The 18,061-nt window shown below is 51.6% G+C and overlaps 1 protein-coding gene and 1 long non-coding RNA gene across 3 annotated transcripts in view; both read right to left on the bottom strand.

Moving 5' to 3' along the window:
• The window catches only part of LOC109259447 (uncharacterized), a 34,988-nt gene extending 32,221 nt beyond the window's left edge, over window positions 1-2,767 (bottom strand). Inside the window, exon 1 of the long non-coding RNA XR_002076672.2 lies at window positions 2,346-2,767. This is a non-coding gene — a long non-coding RNA (uncharacterized LOC109259447). The remainder of the gene's footprint in view (window positions 1-2,345) is intronic.
• Window positions 2,768-7,602: 4,835 nt separating this feature from the next.
• Window positions 7,603-17,946, bottom strand: ZSCAN31 (zinc finger and SCAN domain containing 31). Of its 2 annotated transcripts, none has more exons than XM_019437081.2 (4): window positions 17,844-17,946; window positions 11,687-12,149; window positions 10,641-10,791; window positions 7,603-10,141 (listed from the first exon to the last, which is right to left on the bottom strand). In XM_019437081.2, exons 2-4 carry the CDS (start codon window positions 12,065-12,067, stop codon window positions 9,366-9,368), a joined length of 1,308 nt encoding a protein of 435 aa, XP_019292626.2. In that variant the 5' UTR covers window positions 12,068-12,149; window positions 17,844-17,946; the 3' UTR covers window positions 7,603-9,365. The 2 variants fall into 2 exon arrangements, with proteins under 2 accessions (XP_019292626.2, XP_019292624.2); XM_019437079.2 differs by lacking the exon at window positions 17,844-17,946 and adding an exon at window positions 12,274-14,674.
• Window positions 17,947-18,061: the final 115 nt, after the last annotated feature.

Here is an 18,061-nt window from a genome sequence, read left to right as displayed (position 1 = left end):
AAAAAAAAAAAAAAGTTGAAAAAAAAAAAAAAAGATAGCTGACACCCGATACCACAGTAATACAAAGGATTGAGAGAATATGATGAAAAATTACATGCCAAGTTGGACAACCTAGAAGAAATGCATGAACTCCTAAAAACATGTAACATCCCAAAGCTGTATCAAGAAGAAATAGAAAATTTGAACAGAATGATTACAGACTCAAATTTCATTGCTGGTAATCAGCTCCCAAGAAAAAAAAAGTCAAGGACCTCATGGTTTCACAGGTGAATTCTATCAAACATTTAAAGAAGCGTTAACATCTACTCTTCCAAACAATTGCAAAAAAAAAAAAAAAAAGGAAGGAAAGATTTCAAATTCATTCTATGAGGCCAGCATTACCCAGATACCAAAACCAGACAAAGACACCACTAACCAAAAAAGAAAAACTACAGGCCAGTATCTCAGATGAGCACAGACACAAAAATCTTCAAAATACTAGCAAATTTGATTCCAAGAATATATTTTAGAAAGTATGCATCACAATGAAGTGGGATTTATCCCTCAGATGCAAATGTGGTTTGACATTTGCAAATCAACATGCTACCTCACATCAACAAGACAAAGGGTAAAAACCATATGACCCATTTCAATAGATGAAGAAGCATTTGGCAAAGTAGGACATCCATAGTGTAAACCCTCCACAAAGAAGGTTTAGAGGGAACATCCCTCAACATAGTAGAGGCTATATATGAAAAAGCCACAGCTAACATCAAACTCAACGGTTGGGGGGGGGAAGCTTTTCTCCTCAGATCAGAAACAAGACAAAGATGCCCACTCTCACCACTTTTTTCACCATAGCATTCAAAGTCCTAGCGGCAGCAATCAGACCAGAAAAAGAAATAAAAGGCATCCAAATTGGTAAGGAAAAAGGAAAACTTTCACTATCTGCAGATGACATGACACTACATGGAGTAAATCCTAAAGACACCACCAGAAAACTAGAACTGATAAATGAATTCAGTAAGGTTGCAGAAAACAAAATCAATACACTTATAATGAAGTAGCAGAAGGAAATTAAAACAACCCTATTTACAATTATACCAAAACAATCAAATACCTGGGAACAAACTTAACCAAGGAGGTAAAAGGGCTGTACTTTGAAAACTGTAAGAACACTGGTGAAATAAACTGGCAATGACACAGTCAGTCCATGCTCCCCAGAAGCCTGGGCAGCTCAGTTAAGCACCAGCTCAGGTCATGATCTCATGGTTTGTGGGTTGGAGCCCCACATCTGGCACTGGACTGACAGCTGGGATCCTGGATCCTGCTTCTGATCCTGTGTCTCCCTCCCTCTCTGCCCCTCCCCTGCTTGCACACACGTGTTCTCTCAAAAATAAATAAAACATGAACGCTCCTGGAGCGAGAGAACAATTACTCTTAAAAGATCTATATTACTCAGTGCACTTTACCGACTTAATGCTATGAAAACACCAACAGCATTTTTCACAGAACCAGAACAAATAATCCTAAAATTTGTATAGGAACCACAGAAGACCCCATATAGCCAAAACGTTGAAAAAACAAACCTGGAGGTGTCGCGATCCCAGATTTCAAGCTATTCTCCCTAGCTGTACTAATTGAAACAGTAAGGTGCCGGCACAAAAACAGATATAGGAAGCACTGGAACAGAACAGAGATCCAAAAAAAATCCAAGATTATATGGTCAATTAAACTTCGACAAAGGAGGCAAAAATATACAATGGAAAAAAGTCCTCACAAATGGTGTTGGGACTGGACAGCTCCATGCAAAAGAATAAAACCAGACGACCTTTGTTCACCACAGATGAAATTATGCCCCCAAGATAAATTAAGGACGTAAATATATGATCTGAAACCATAAGAATCCTAGGTTAAGAGCATAGGCAGTAATTTCTCAACCTTGGTGGCAGCAAAATATTTCTCGATGTGTCTCCCGAGACAAGGGAAACTAAAGCAGAAATAAACTACTGGGAGCACGTGGAGATAAAAGGCTCCTGTGCAGCAAAGGAACCATCTAAGAGACGAAACAATGAATGGAAGAGATTTACAAACGACATATCCCCTAAAGGGTCAGTATCCAAAACACAAAGCGGGAAGCATGGGTGCGTAGGCATAATAAAGTACACTTTTACCATCATCGTTTAATTGAAGGAGATCACATACCGAAGTGCGTGATAAAGGAGGTGTGTTCTATAAAGCAGGGAGGACGCCCGAGCGCAGTGACGACACACATGTACGTCTGGTAGGTACACAGCATACACACACACACACAGAATATTGCACCGTGTAAACATACGCCGCCACATGTAAGTAGCAGCACTCACAGACATGGGCCGGGACACCCTCGAGGAAAACCTCAGGCGGCAGACGCGAACGGCAAGCGCGCCGGCACGTGCGCGGGGAGCCGCTCGTCACTCTCGGTCATGCGCGAGTCCGGCCGGCGATGTCGTCCCCGGCAGCGACCACGGGACACGACCTCCACGCCAGCCCACGGGGAGCAGCCCGCAACGCGCGCCCTCCGCTCTAGGAGGGCCGTAGGGACGAAAGTCCGGCCCGGCCGCCTGAGGGGATTAGCGCTCCTCCCAGACGCGGCTCGGAGCCCAGGGAGGCACCGCGTCACGCCGACGCGGCCCGCGGGCGCGCACCCTAGCGCTCTGTGCCATCACAGACGGCACACGTGCCGAGGCCCGCGCTCACCCGGCCGCGGCGGGGCTACCACCGAGGCTCCGGAGCCGGGCAGGCGAGGCCGCGCGGACCCCCTTCCGGCGCACGCCCGGCCACTTCCGCTGCCTCTCTAGGCTGCTCGGAGGCTGTGTCCGCTCTTTGGCCTCCTCGCGGGCGGCCGGTGGGGGAGTGAGAAGTGCCCCGCTCCCCACTCCCCCAAAGCGGACCTCCCGTAGGAAACCAGGCTGGCCCTAGCCTTCCAGTTCCCGGCCCCATCCCACTTCTCGCCTGCCGCCTTGCCTCCTGAGATGCGCCCTCCCGCCTCCCCCCCCCCCCCCAGCCTTTCCACAGCGGCACAGAGACGTGAGGAGCTCGCCCGCGGGCACACAGCCGCAGAGTAACGAACACCTGCGCTGTGCTGACAAACTAGCGTACTTCTCTGCGCCTGCCGCCGGACCCCAGCGCCCCCCAGTCCCGCCCGTCCCCTCCCAGCCCCCACCCATCTTCTCCCCGTCCCCTACCTGCCGCTCGCCGGCCGTCGGACCTGTCCCCACGCTCAGCGCCGTCTTCTCCCGTGCGCGCGAAGGCCGTGGGCTCCGGACGCTGCGAGTCTCCCAGCAATTACACTGATACCTGTGCGTGAGGCACCACCTGCTCCTTCTAGACGAGGAAGGAAAAAGCGACTTTCCAGGTGCACAAAGTTTCCAGGCACTTAATAGGAAACACTAGATGGGGGCGTCAGTCAGCCTCAAATATGAACCTCAATCAAGTACAACATGAGGCCGATGCGGGGCTCCGTTGACGCAGTTGTAAAGGCCCGTGGCGAATGCCCATGGCCGCCCCTTCTGCGGGAAGGTAAGGATCATCACACAAACCCAATGGAAAGCTATCTTCATTCCATCCCTAGGGCCTTTGCTCCACCTCATCCCTTTGCTGGTAGGCGTACCCTCTTCCCAGATTGCACCGAGGGACTCCCTCACTTCCCGTGATAAAGGAAATTTTCAGCTCATGTTTGTGGGTCCTGCTCCTGGACTCCCAGGGAAGCTATACTTTAACATTTGCCAAAGTCAGAACAACTGGGCAAAACCTCAAAGCAGGGGTTCTTTCTGCTGTGAACACACACTGTACCTCTGCCTGGTTAAAGTTACCAGAAAGGATTCTGAACACAAAAGAAAAAGGAATCACCATCCCTGGTTGCAGTAAGTTTAAAGCCATGCTGCCCTGCTGATACTAAAACAGTTCCATAAGCTCCGCGATGACTTACAACTTTTTATGTAAAAACGTATACACCGCAACACCAAACACTCCCTTACCAGAGCCCTTTTTGAAGATTGTGGACCCCTGCCAGCTGTCCTAACTTGGGCTCCAATTAAAAACTCTTCCTTTTGTAAAGAAATTCTAAAAGGTTTGTTCATTCTGCGCCCCACATTTCTTGGTGTAGCCGGTAGGAGCTCAGAGCAACTTACCCGAAAACCGCGGGGGTGCTCGGGAAAGCACAGCGGGCACCAGCACGGGCCCTTTATACCCCTGACCTCGCGGCCCCTCGAAGGTGTATCTGGTGTGTTCTCCCGCTCTCCAGACCTCGTCAATTTGAGTTGATGGGCTTGTTATTTGAGCGGTCAAAGGTTACAGGTAATGTTCTCTAAGTGGGGATAACCTAGAGGGGGAAGTTTATGGGTTGGTTGTCTTAATTTAGCATTATACTAATTGATGTTATTAATATAAGGCTCGAATAAAATTTTCTGGTTAGAAAAGTGAGAGACTGAATCGCAGCTCAGATGAAGGGACAATTGCTTCTTCTGGCCAAATGGTGCTTTCAGGTGACTGAAAGCCTAGCGGGAGTATGTGAGGAATTCCTTGAGATTTAGCTCTCCCATAGGAATTTCCTGTCTTGTAAGGTAATTCATGATTGGTTTATCGGGGGACGCATCCATAAGGACTGATTGTCCAGTGCTCTGGGCCCCCTAGACGGCCTTAGGCCTTGCTGGGAGAAACTGAGACATATGAGAGTATATTACGGCTGTTTAGAAGTGACATTCACAGGCAGCACCCTATCTACCACGTTTAATATCCTTAGATCTTATTCAAGCCTTAGTCTAAGAATAAAACAAATTAGGGGCACCTGGGTGGCTCAGTGCGTTGAGCGTCAGACTTCGGCTCAGGTAACGATCTCACAGTTCGTGAGCTCGAGCCCCGCCTCGGGCTCTGTGCTGACAGCTCAGAGCCTGGAGCCCGCTTCCGATTCTGTGTCTCCCTCTCTCTCTGCTCCTCCTCCGCGTGCACTCTGTCTCTCTCTCAAAAATTAACGTTAAAAAAAATTTTAATAAAATAAAAAAATAAAACTAAAAGGAACAGAGAACTGTGTTCCAAAACTCCTGGAAAACCACCTCCCACCCCCAGGGAACTCTGGCAGGCTATACGGACAATACATATGAGCCTATACCTGCAAGTCCTTACTAACGGGAAAATGTAAGGAAAACCAGAGTCTCAGATGTCCCAAGTGGAGTTCTTTTCGACATGTCTGGATTAGTGTCTCGTGCGCAGCATTACAGAAAAACGGCTGGAAGACTAAGCGATCAGAAACTAGGAAGCCATTTGGTTCAGTCAGTAAAGCCTCAACTTTCGGGAGGAACCAACACTCATAGAGACACTCTGGGCTTCGCTTGGTTTGTTTGTTGCCGTAGTATTTGGTATCTTTGGATAAAACGGGCCATGTTCTAACTGGAAAATGGAAAATAAGTAATTAATAGATCCATAAATTATAATGCTATCTTATGATTAGATTTGTTTTAAAAGGGAGATATTTGGAAATTGGGTCTTTAAATGTTTTTTCCACAAATATATTTTAAAAAATTTTTTTATGTTTATTTTTGAGAGAGAGACAGAGCGCAAACGGAGGAGGAGCAGAGAGAGAAGGAGACACAGAATCTGAAGCAGGTTCCAGGCTCTGAGCTGTTAGCACAGAGCCCGACACGGGTCTCAAACTCATGAACCGTGAGATCATGACCTGAGCTGAAGTCGGACGCTCAACCAACTGAGCCACCCAGGCACCCCATGTTTTTTCCACAAATATTAATGAAACTTAGAGTAGCAGTTGTCTAGGAATGCCTGGAGGTTAGCAAAGGGGAATTCAGGGCCAGCTATAGAGAGGGTCAGAGACCTGTCCTGGCAGCATTCCAGAACAAAGCACAGGCCCAAGATTACTGACAAGGTAGGCCGGAAACCCCTGACCAAATAATGAAGAAAAGGCCCAAAACAAACAACCAAAAAATCCTGCTTCCAAGAAATTCCTGCTCCAAATAATGGATATTCCACCCCCTTAACAACTGTCAATAAAAAACACAAGCCCTAGGGACACAGAGCATGCACGGGGCGGGGGAGAGAGAGAGAGAGAGAGAGAGAGAGAGAGAGAGAGAGAGAGAGAATCCTAAGCAGGCTCTGAGCTGTCAGCACAGAGCCCGATGTGGGTCTCCAACTCATGAACTGTGAGGTCATGACCCGAGCTCAAGTTGGACGCTGAACCAACTGAGCCCCCCTAGGCGCCCCTCAAGAGCGTACTTTTTAAATAAACTTTCCCCCTTGTGTCGCTCATTTGCTGTGTCCTTGAATTCTTTCTTCTGATCAGACCGAAAACCTCCTGTTTAAAATAAACATCTTTGGGACAGGCTGGGTGGAGACTCCAGGGCCCAGAGTCTCCCCGGTTTACTGGGCAACACTTGGACCAGATTATTGAAACAGAACCTGAAAAATAAAATGAAAACATTCCCAGATTCTCCCTTCCATTTTCTCCCTGCTGCAGGCTCGCCCTGAATTAGGCCTTTCTTCCAGACTCTCCCCCTGCACCCCTCAGAAGGCCTCCTCTCCCCCACCCCCTGCTTTTCTCCTTTGCCCCTCTGGCTTCCTGGGGTCTTTTCTTTGCCTTCCCGAATAGAGAAGGGAAGGAGGGAAGGAGACTGGAACGTGCGGAGCCCTGGGGTGGGGAACCCAGAGGGGCAGACTCCAGTTCAGGGCGGTACGTGGGAGCGGCAGGTACAGACACCTCCGCGGGGACCTGGTCCCTGGGTCCTGGATGCCCAGGGTCCCCGGGAGGGCCGGGGGTGAGGGCCGGCGGGTCTGCGGTGTGCTCGTGGGCGCGGGGCAGCCCCTGGGCCTTCACCCCCGGAGCTGAGGCACAGCTCAGGCACGAAGGACGAGGACCGCCGCTTTCTCTAGGCGAACATGGAGGCGTCTTTCAGACTCCCCGGCTGAAGGTCGGGCCGGATTTGCCTGTGCCAGACACGGCCTCCCCCTCCGCCCTCTTGCGCGGGAGCACCGCTCTGGGGACTACACGCTGCCGCCCACGGAGGCTGCAGGACGGAGGGGGCGGGAGGGAAACCGCACCGGCCTGGCGCCCCTTCGCGTTTCCGAAGGGCCGCGTGGCCTTGGTGCTCTGGGAACCAGCAGCAGCGCCGGGAGCGTGCTGAAAATGCAGATTGCTGGGCTCCGCTCCGACCTTTGGAATTAGAGTCTGTATTTTAAGATCGCAGGTGATTTGTAGATACTCTAAAATTTGATAAGCATTATTCTAGGATAATCTGAATTTAGCCAATTGTTCTACTCACAAATGAAACAGTCAAGGAATTTTAATTTTTTTTTTTTTAACGTTTATTTATTTTTGAGACAGAGAGAGACAGAGCATGAACGGGGGAAGGGCAGAGAGAGAGGGAGACACAGAATCAGAAGCAGGCTCCAGGCTCTGAGCCATCAGCCCAGAGCCCGACGCGGAGCAGGAACCCACGGACCGTGAGATTGTGACCCGAGCTGAAGTCGGAGGCTTAACCGACTGAGCCACCCAGGCGCCCCAGTCAAGGAATTTTAAAGAGCCACCCCCCCCAAAGCTGTAAGAGCTATAAGGGAAACCACACACACACACACACACACATTCTAATTTTTTAAAAATAAACCTCAAAAACAAAGGTTTAGCACAGTATACTTTAAAGCTGAACTTTTACTTCCTCTTTTTAGAAATTCTGCCTCAGATTTTGACCGTGGAGACAAGTATAATGAGAATGTCCGCAGGGGCGTTTAATATCCTAGGGAGTCCCCAGCGTGCTCACAATGCCACCTATATTCATTAGATGGTATCGTTTCGTTTCTCTGGCTTAAGTGTTTCAAAGTTTGTGTTAACTTAGTCTTTTTTTTTTTTTTTTTTAATGTTTATTTACTTTTGAGACAATGCGAGAGACAGAGTGCAAGCAGCAGAGGGGCAGACAGAGGGAGACACAGAATCCGAAGCAGGCTCCAGGCTCCCAGCTGTCAGCCCAGAGTCCGACGCGGGGCTTGAACTCACAACCGTGAGATCATGACCTGAGCCAAAGTCGGACGCTTAACCGACAGAGCCACTCAGGCGCCCCTGTGTTAACTTAGTCTCCTGTGCCCCGTGCGAAGGGCGCCGCCAGCACCCCGTTATAGGTGGGGAGACTGTAGCGCAGGGTCTAGAGTGAGTTACCCAAGGTCGCACGGCTCACAAACAGAGGGCAGGACGGGAACCCACGCTGTCTGGTGCCAGAGCCTGTGCTGAACTCTGACAGCAGACGGTCTGTGCGTGCTGGTCTCTCCAGTTAAGCAGCAGGCCGCCCCAGGTCAGCGGCCCCCCTCCTCCACAGAGCCCCCTCCATGATTCTTGCAAGGGCACTCAACGTCGCCGTCGCCGACTGACCTCCAAAAGGCAGAGGCAGGGGAAGAATGCTGACCGAGAGGCTGCAAGTGAAAGAGTGCACCGAGCAAGCGCTCAAGTGTCCCCTCATTATTTACAACAAAACTGGAAACCTGAAATATGGTAACGACCTGCACTCAGATATCTCCCGGCACACAGCGCTCTAAGCTGTCAGGACCACACGTTCCACACGTTTCACGCCACGGACAACGCTGCTCAGAGAGTACACCACCCCCTCTGATGGTCATCCACCACATTCTTCGGGGAGACCACGGCACTGGTCATTCCCAACCCTTAGGTGTGTATAAAATGTAACTTTTACGGGGGGGTGGGGGGGTGGGGAGCACCTCGTCTTGATATTCTTTGAATTTACCCAATCTTTAAATTTTTTTTTAATGTTTATTCATTTTTTGAGACAGAGACAGAACAGGAGTGGGGGAGGAACCGAGAGAGAGGGAGACACAGGATCCGAAGCAGGCTCCAGGCTCTGAACTGACAGCACAGAGCCCGACGTGGGGCTCGAACCCACCAACCGTGAGATCATGACCCGAGCCGAAGTCAGATGCTTAACCGACTGAGCCACCCAGGCACCCCTGGATTTACCTAATCTTTAAAGAGTATACTGAGGCCCCCGGCGCTCCTGGATTTACCCAATCTTTAAAACGTATACACATACACAGAAACCAGTTTTTCAGAGTTGTTCAGTATTCAGTATCACCCGAGAACGGCCCCTCCGCAGCAATTTATTTCCAGGTGATTTCGGTCTCTTTTGAGGGAAATCCGTAGAAACGAACCAAAGGATAGGGAAGAAGGGGGGTGCCCGGAACCGCCCACAACCGCGGCCGTTCACCGGGAGACCCCGGCACCGAGTCTGCAGACGAGCTACTCGATCCGGAGCACCGTAAATCTGGCCAAAACAAAATGAGCCACGCGAAAAGCCGACTTCCCAAGGCGGCCCCATCTAGGAGTCGGGGGGTCCGGGGAATTAGTCCGGTTTGGCAACGGTATGGATTCTAAAATGCCTGATGAGGTTGCAGTGGTGGCCGAAGGCCTTCCCGCACTCGTCACACGCGTACGGTCTCTCCCCAGTGTGGCTCCTCTGGTGCTTGCCGAGCAGGGTCCGCCGGCTAAAGCGCTTGCCGCACTGGCCGCACTGGAAGGGCTTCTCCCCCGTGTGGACGCGGAGGTGCTGGAAGAGCCCCGCGTTCTGGCTGAAGGCCTTCCCGCACTCGCCACAGCGGTAGCGCTTCTCCCCCGTGTGGATCCTCTGGTGCTGAACGAGGTACGAGCTCAGGCGGAAGGCTCTCCCGCACTCCTCACAGCCGTAGGGCTTCTCCCCCGTGTGGATCCGCCTGTGTCTGATGAGGCCGTTGCCAGCACTGAAGGCTCTCCCGCACTCGTCGCACACGTAGGGCTTCTCCCCGGTGTGGCTCCGCTGATGCTCGACCAGGCCGGAGCGCTGGCTGAAGGCTCTCCCGCACTCGTCGCACTCGTAGGGCTTCTCCCCGGTGTGGGTTCTCTGGTGCTGAGCGAGGACCGAGCTCTGAGCGAAGCCTTTCCCGCACTCGCCGCACCTGTGCGGTCGCTCTCCGGCGGCGCGTCCCCTCGGCTTTCCCGCCCTGCTCTCCCGCTTCCAAGCTTCCCGGCACTGAGGGTCCAGGGGAGCGTCTCTTTGGAGTCGGCTATTTGCAAGATGTTCCACTTCCTTCAAAACTTCTTGCCGCACCGCCGACTCCTGGCTTTCTGGTACGACGTCAGCGCCTGGAACGGTAAGTGCACGGACAACGTCACGTCTCTGTCCTTTCGGGACAGCACAGCCACAGGACGGGGCATCGGAAGATCCCGTCCAAGCACACGCGTTCTAAGAGCACAGAAGTGGCGGACTGAGGAAGACAAGGGCTCCGGAGGAACCTGAGACCAGAGCGGGGTCAGGAGCGCTGCTGCGATGGCTGCAGGGGCCCCGGAGAGGGCGGGCGAGGCTCCCGAAAGGACGCGTGTAAGCAGGCGCGGTTCCACCTCTTTCACACACATCAACTCAGGAAATCCCCAAACGACTCTAGGACTGTGATGATTTCCATCCCATGGATGCGTCAACCAAAGGTGCCGGACGGCCACCTGGCCTGCCCGATGTCACAGAGCTGCTAAGTGGCCGTGCCTAAGTTACCACGCAGGCACTCTGACCCCAGAGTCCACGGTCTTAACTGCTACCCTACACAGCAGGGCCACCAGACATCCCAGGTGGACCCATCAAAGTCCTTACCTTGTTCCCCAATTTTGTGGGGACCGAGAGATTCACATTTGAGCTGTGTCACCGTGGCCTGAAGCTGGATGGCTCTTGATTCCTGCTTGGCCTTCACATGCACCCCATCCTCTGACAGCACTTCCGAATGGCCAGGGGCATCGTCTGGGGCCTGGAGGCAGGTAGGTATATTTGGGTTCATAAGAGAGGGACACGGGAGCCCAGGCTGATATACTATGGAAGGAACCGTCCGAAACATTGTGCAGAGGGATGGCATGGGCACAGGCCCAGAGTTCAATCCCTACTCCTGCCTGATTCCCTCCCCTTGAGTGTGAGCTGTACTTAGTGACTCAGAAGCAATGGTCTACAACTTCTGAGACTAAGTCATACAAAGCACTGTGGCTCTATCCTCATGCTCCTTTTCTGTCTGTCTGTCTATCTGTCTCTCTCTCTCGGGGAAGACAGCTGACGTGCGAGGACACTCAGCCGAGGCAGAAACCCACGCGGCAAAGATCTAAGCCCTCCGGCCAACACCAGTGAGGAACTGGGGCGCCCACCAGCACCCACAGGGGGAGCAGTCTCAGAAGTGGATCCACCAGCCCCAGGCAAGCCGGGAGGGGGCTCCCCTGTGCACGGGGCTGGAATAGGCCCAGCCCTGCAGCCACCCACCCCAGCGACCCCGGCGCTACACCTCGCCTCACCGTGTCTGGGTTCTGGGTGACGGGATTCATGGGGGGCCTGTGGCCCTGACTCACTGTAAGGCCCTGTTGCTCCGTGCCTCAGTTTCCCTGTCCACCTCAGGAGAGTGGGTTAGATCACCCCAGCCTCAGAGGACTGGTAAAAAGACAATCCAAGTTAAGAAAACAAATCTTCACTGCAACCCCGTGAGGGACCCTCCTAAGCAGCTCCCTAGGTCCTGACGCACAGAGTCCGTGAGGTAGTGCTGGGGTTGTTTAAGCCATCACGCTTGGGGGTAGTTTGCTACACAGCAACTGAGAACCGGCTGCAGCCAGCTGGCCCGGATCACTCGGTACGCGGTGTCTGGGAGCCCGTCTTCCTACTCTCACCTGGTTCTCAGGCTCACTGAACTCCCTCTCCAGACCCTCCAGCGCCGTCACCACCTCGTCCCCGCTCTCCGGGTGCTGTCCCCGCACCCAGGCCTGGAGCTCGGCGGGCAGGACGGTCAGGAACTGCTCCAGCACCAGCAGCTCCAGGATCTGCTCCTTGCTGTGCATCTCGGGCCGCAGCCACTGGCGGCACAGCTCGCGGAGCCGGCGCAGCGCCTCGCGGGGCCCGGGGGACTCTTGGTAACAAAAGTGCCTGAAAAGTTGGCGGGAGGCCTCCTGAGTAGAAATGCCGCTCTCTCGAAGGAAGGTCTCCTGGTCCCAGACACGGTCCTCCTCCACCTTCACGGCTCTAAGTCCGGGCTGCTCCTCCGCCGAAGCCATCCTGCTCAGAAGGCTCGCCCCAGCCCGGGCAAGGGAGGCGGATTCAGGGCTCCCTGGCCTGCTCTTCTTGAAGAGCACACACCTGACGATAAAACGTTATGTATTCATGGAAGTGAAAAAGTGCCGGGGGAAAAAGTAAAGCACGGGAACAACGAGCATCGTGCTACCGTTTATGTTCATGAAAGTACATCTAGGCTTTTACTTACCTTTGTCCAGAATCTGGAGAAAAGCATGTGGCACATAACCGCCCGGCCTCCTCACTCTTTCCAGCGCCTTCCCACTGGGAGTCTGTGCTCAACCACGTGACTGGATCTGGCCACCGTGCCATCAGCAAATGCGACACAAACATTGGGAAGAACTTGTGTGACACAGCCCCCGGGCTTGCTCTCCACGACCGTGAGGAGGAAGACCCACTGGCCCCCCCCCCGATGACAGAGGCACATGGACACTCCCGGCTCAGCTGACAGGCAGCTGGCCCCCAGACGTGTGAGCCTGGACGCGTCTGCCGAGCCGCTCGGCGGCCCCCCAGCTCGCTGCAGACACGCGGGTAAGCCCTGCCCAATCAGCTGCACCCCACAGATTCTTGTGCTAAATAAATGTGTATTGCTGCAGGCCGCGAAGTTTTACGGTTGTTACACCATGTTATTATGGCCACGAAAAACTGAGACACAGCCTTGGCCACTGGGGAGGGAACCAGGCAGGTGCAGAACAAGAAGAAGGGAAATCTACTTTACACAGAATACTCTCTACTTTTCCTGATTTTTGTATCATTTGAAATTGTTATTGCAAGAAAACAAACAAAAATAAATAGTGATTTAAAAACCTGCTAGACAGTCAATACACAGTAGCATCAGGTAAAGAACAGGACACACAAGACTAGCTATAAAATCAAATGATGGGGGCGCCGGGGTGGCTCAGTCGGGTAAGCGTCCAACTTCGGCTCAGGTCAATCTCACGACTCGTGGGTTCGAGCCCCGCGTCGGGCTCTGTGCTGACAGCTCAGAGCCTGGAACCTGCTTCTGATTCTGTGATTCCCTCCCTCTCTGCCCCTCCCCTGCTCACGCTCTGTCTCTGTCTCTCAAAAATAAATAAATGTGAAAAAAAAAATCAAGTGATGAGTGCTATAACAGAGGATTTAACCAAATATCCAGAAAGCAAAGAGTAGGAAAAGATCACTCTGACTGGGTATGGAGCAGTGAAAACATGTGGCTTACGGGCAAATGCATTTGAATTAGGCCTAAAATAACAAACAGGAATTTGTCAGGCAAAGAAAGGGCGACGGGAGGAGACCCAACAGGACCAAAGCTCTCTAAGGTTACAGGGCACAGAAGATCTAGGGACCGGTGTGGGTGCTGGTGGCTGGACTACAGATTACAGGGTGTGGGCAGAAAACGTGTGGGAAGAGGTAAGGTGGGAACAGAAAACAGCCTTGAACTCCAGGCTGAGATGTTTAGACTCTATCCTACGGAAAACTGAGGGGCAGTGAGGCTTTCATGTCACTGTCACAGCGTTAGATCTGTGTTTAGAAATACTGAGGAAGATTCAGGAAGGAAATCGTGAGAATATGTTGCAGGGTTGGGGACTGTAAGCTGGGAGGCCGAATGGCGGTTACACTGACAGTTTACTTTAATGGTAGCATTTGAGTTTTATACATGGCCTCAGCCCAGTGTTAACAGAATTACTGGGGTGCCTGGGGGGCTCAGTTAAACGTCCGACTTCGGCTCAGGTCATGATCTTGCAGTTTGTGAGTTCGAGCCCCGTGTCGGGCTCTGTGCTGACAGCTCACAGCCTGGAGCCTGCTTCGGATTCTGTGTCTCCCTCTCTGTTCGCCCATCCCCTACTTGCTGCCTCTCTCTCTCTCAAAAATAAACATTAAAAAAAGAATTACCAATGTCTGAGAGAACTTACAAGTTTTCCAGTTGTACTTTATTGCGGGAAAATGCATTTATCCCATTCATTCAAATACATGTGCTGACCAGACGCCTGGCATAGTGCTCAGGTCAGAGCGGTGAGAGGAAACAGACTTGGTCCCTGCCTTTATGGCGCCTACGGTGGGGGAGACGGACGCTCGTGTGACGTCTACATGAACAACGTTATGGTGTTGAGAAAACGGGAGAGTCACAGGGACTGGAGCTTATGCTTTGCCCATGTCCACGGCCAATTGCATTGTTTTTACTCTTTACTGCAGTACCGAGTATCAGGTTTTTTGAGTCTTCAGTCCAAGACGACTAAGTCTGAGAAGTCCTAACTATGGATTTGCATTTAACTTCATGATTGTTAAAAGTGTGGCTGACCACGGGGTTACGTTTACAGGCAACAGCTGTTCTGTGATTATGCTTAATGCTGCCAAGAACCCCGGAGCCGCGCAGGCGAGTCCTCCACACACGCAAAGCCACAGGCGGGCAGCCTCTGTCTGTTCTCCCCACAGCTGCCGGGTGAGATCTCACCTCCTGCCCTTATGCCGCCCTGAACCTGCCTTTACTCATGGAGGTTTGTGGACCAAGAAGTGAATTTTCCCTTTTCATCTCATCAAGACGTGGCAAGGAACGGGAAGGGAAGAAGGACGGGAAACACCCTCTTTCCCTTCTCCCCAAGCTCCCCGCCCACCCCCCCAGAGATCCGTCAGCATTATCTGGTGCCCAGGTCTCTCTCCACTCCCGATCACATCCCAACTTGCTACAGATCCCAAACACCTCTTATGACAAAATGCCTAGAAGATGTACAAGTCTACATTTGCCATAAAATTATGGATGGAACTTTCTTCAATGTTTTACTTACCTGATTCATTCAATTAAGTGCCCTGATTCAATTAAGTACAATTTGGTGTCATCTGATTTCCTAGGAGGAAGCAGGTAGCTGATACACATCTGATGAACCAAATGTAATGAGTTAAAAATTTTTTAATGTTTACTTATTTTTGAGAGAGAGAGAGAGAGAGAGAGAGAGAGCGAGCACAGTGGGGGAGGGCAGAAAGAGAGGGAGACACAGAATCTGAAGCAGTCTCCAGGCTCTGAGCTGTCAGCACAGAGCTCAACGTGGGGCTTAACCCACAAACCACAAGATCATGACATTAGCTGAAGTCGGATGCTTAACTGAGCCACCCAGGTGCCCCCGTCATTGAATTCTTTATGTGACCAAGACCCTTTGGTGACATCCTTGGGATTACTAGGTGAAAGCCTCAGGGCCAGGGAGTCTCTCCAGTTCTCGCAGCAACATAATTAAGGTTACTAATTAGTGGACCTTATGATAGGAAGATAGATCTCTGGGTGGGGCTACACTACTTCTATGAATTTTTAAAAATTTTTAAATTTTATTTTAGAGACAGAAAGAGAGAGAGAGAGCATGAGTAGGGGAGGGGACACAGGCAGAGAGAATCTCAAGCAGGCTCTATGTGTAGCCCAACGGAGGTGGGGTGGGGATCATGACCTGAGCTGAAATCAAGAGTTAGACACTCAACCCTCTGGGACGCCCTGGTGCTCCCTTACATGATCTCTTTAAATGTAGACTATTCTCTGGCTGGTAGCAGATGAGGAATTCAGAGATTTGAAGCATGAGGAGGATTTGATGCACATTTGCTGGCTGGTCACTGGAGGAAGGGGCCACGTGTAAAGGAAGCTGAGACCAGTGTCCTGCTGGCAGCCAGCAAGGAAAGGGGGACCTCAGTTTTACCAGGAACTTCTGTCCTACAACTGCAAGAAACTGAGTGTTGACAACTTGTATTTCTAAAATATAGTGGATAGATTTGGTGCCGTTTTTGTTACACACTCAAAGTTTCAAAGTTTTCCTATTTGATTTCTTCTGATGTCGATTCCTGTGTTCTAGATCGATGTTGCCATTTCCTCACTCATTTTACTCCGTAAACGTTCCCTGAGCACCTACAATGCATCAGGCCACTTAGCGAGGCACCAGAGATATAATCGTCAAAAAGACGGACCCCGCCCCTGTTTTGCTGGGGCTTATGAAAGACAAAACAAAAGTAAGAGCAACAATGGTAAAAGTGAGGAGGCAAATGATACAATGACAGTCGTGGTAAGTACTGGGAGGAAAATCAACCACTGAGTTACCAAATAAACGGAGGACCTGTTAAGACAGGTGGATGGGAGGTAAACGTGTAAGCTGAGCCCTTAACAGCAAAAAGGAAGCGAGCCACGCAAAAAGCAGAGATGGGGGACAGGAAGAGCACGTGACACCGTTCAAGGCCCATGTGGTCACACACCTGAAAGGCTGGAGCGGATGCAGACAGAAGAGTGAAGAGTGGCAGAGAATTAGGCCGGCAAGACAAGCCAGATTGCGCAGGGCCAGGAGCATGGGTTTCATTTGAAGCGCAAAAGTCACAGTAGGCTTTTACGAAGGGAAGCGAAGAGACTGGATTTATGTTTCAAGCTCTGCTACTGGATGGCGAATGAGCTTAAGGAATGACGGTGGAGCCAAAGTGCAAGCCGAAAAGCCCAGAGGTGAAAGAAGAGTGGGGAGGGAGGCCGTCGCATGGGATCCAGAAAGACTTCCGCCTCAATAATGTATTCTTCAAGTTTATTTAACTCTGAAAAATACAACTGAAAGGCAAAACAGCTTAATTTTTACTGTACAAAAATGCTTCAGTCTTTGGACAGATGTTTATGGAGCTGGGCTAAGAGCTGGGTTCACAGAGTTTATAGCTCAAGGGGAGAGAATTACAATTTGGTGAAATACAAGGCATGATTTTGGAGGTGTGTTCAGGCAGACTCCTGGAGGAAGTAAGTGAGCTCATCCTAAATCCAGTATTCAGTTTCTTTCTTTTTTTTTTTTTTTTAAGTTTACTTATTTTGAGAGAGAGAGAGAGAGAAAGAGAGACAGAGGGAGACAGAGAGTGAGTGGGGTAGAATCCCAAGCAGGCTCCACACTGTCAGCACAGACCCCGACTTGGGGCTCGATTCCACAAACCATGAAATCATGACCTGAGCAGCAATCAAGAGTCGGACGCTCAACCTACTGAGCCACCCCTAATAGTCAGCTCCTAGAATTACCTATAACCCACTAAAGAACTCACAGATACTAAGTGTCAATGATGTGCCAGGCAGCAAACACATGCGTCCTCCTGTTCCTTAGCTGAACTAAAAACATGGGAGGAAAAAGCATAAAAGAGCATTTTTCTTATTAGCTTCAGCGCATTAGCAACAGAGAGATCACAAAAATCGTAAACCACTTGTGTTGTAAAATACAACCCAAAGCACGCCCAACTGCAACGACGAGTAGAGGAACCGCAGGTAAATCCAGAAACGACGGTGCTCTCCTCCTGGAGGTCTGTCAGCTCCTCCCTTCGACGGACGGACGGGGAGAAGCGAGGGGAAAGGCAGGACTCGTTTTTAAATGTTAAAAGACAACTGCTTGCAATGAATAGTCTTTAGCTGGATCCTAGTCGGTGCACATCAGTTGGAAAAGACATCCGCAGGACGACTAGGGACTAGGTGTTAGGTGATCTTAGGGAATGCTCCTACATCTAGTCAGGTGCGTTAGTGATTTGCTTCCATAAAACCTCAATTTTTAAACTAGGAATGACAAGTCAGGACGCTTGTGAGGTCTTTCGAAATATTTAGAGAAAAAACAGATGCAATAATGCTAACACTGGCGACGCACAGGGGGCGGGTACCGGGGAGTCCGGCCTTCCCCGGGGAGCAGGACCCGCCGCCGAGCGCCTCTTCCCCGCCCCCTGCGGGGGTCTCTCCCACCGCCCGACGGGGCGGGACCGTCTTCCGGGAGCCCGGGGCGAGGGGCGAGGGGCGAGGGCTCCGAAACTCACCTCGGGTCCAGGGAAGCTCCGGGGCCGCGGCGGGTAGCGGCGCCCTGGCAACCAAGCGGCCGTGAAGGCCGGAAGTTCGTCAGCCGCCTGAGCCCCCGCTGTCTTCCAGGAGCTTTCCTGTCCTCTCTAGGACCCCGCAGGTCGCTGCGTCTCGGTGGCCACCCCGCCAACCAGCTCCGGCTCCCGCGAGCCCCGCCAGCCCTCCCGTTTGGGCGGCC

Source organism: Panthera pardus, unplaced genomic scaffold, assembly GCF_024362965.1.
Source record: "Panthera pardus isolate Hobbes unplaced genomic scaffold, ASM2436296v1 HiC_scaffold_17, whole genome shotgun sequence".
In the NCBI taxonomy this organism is placed as follows: Eukaryota; Metazoa; Chordata; class Mammalia; order Carnivora; family Felidae; genus Panthera; species Panthera pardus.
This window is presented reverse-complemented; position numbering and strand designations above follow the sequence as displayed.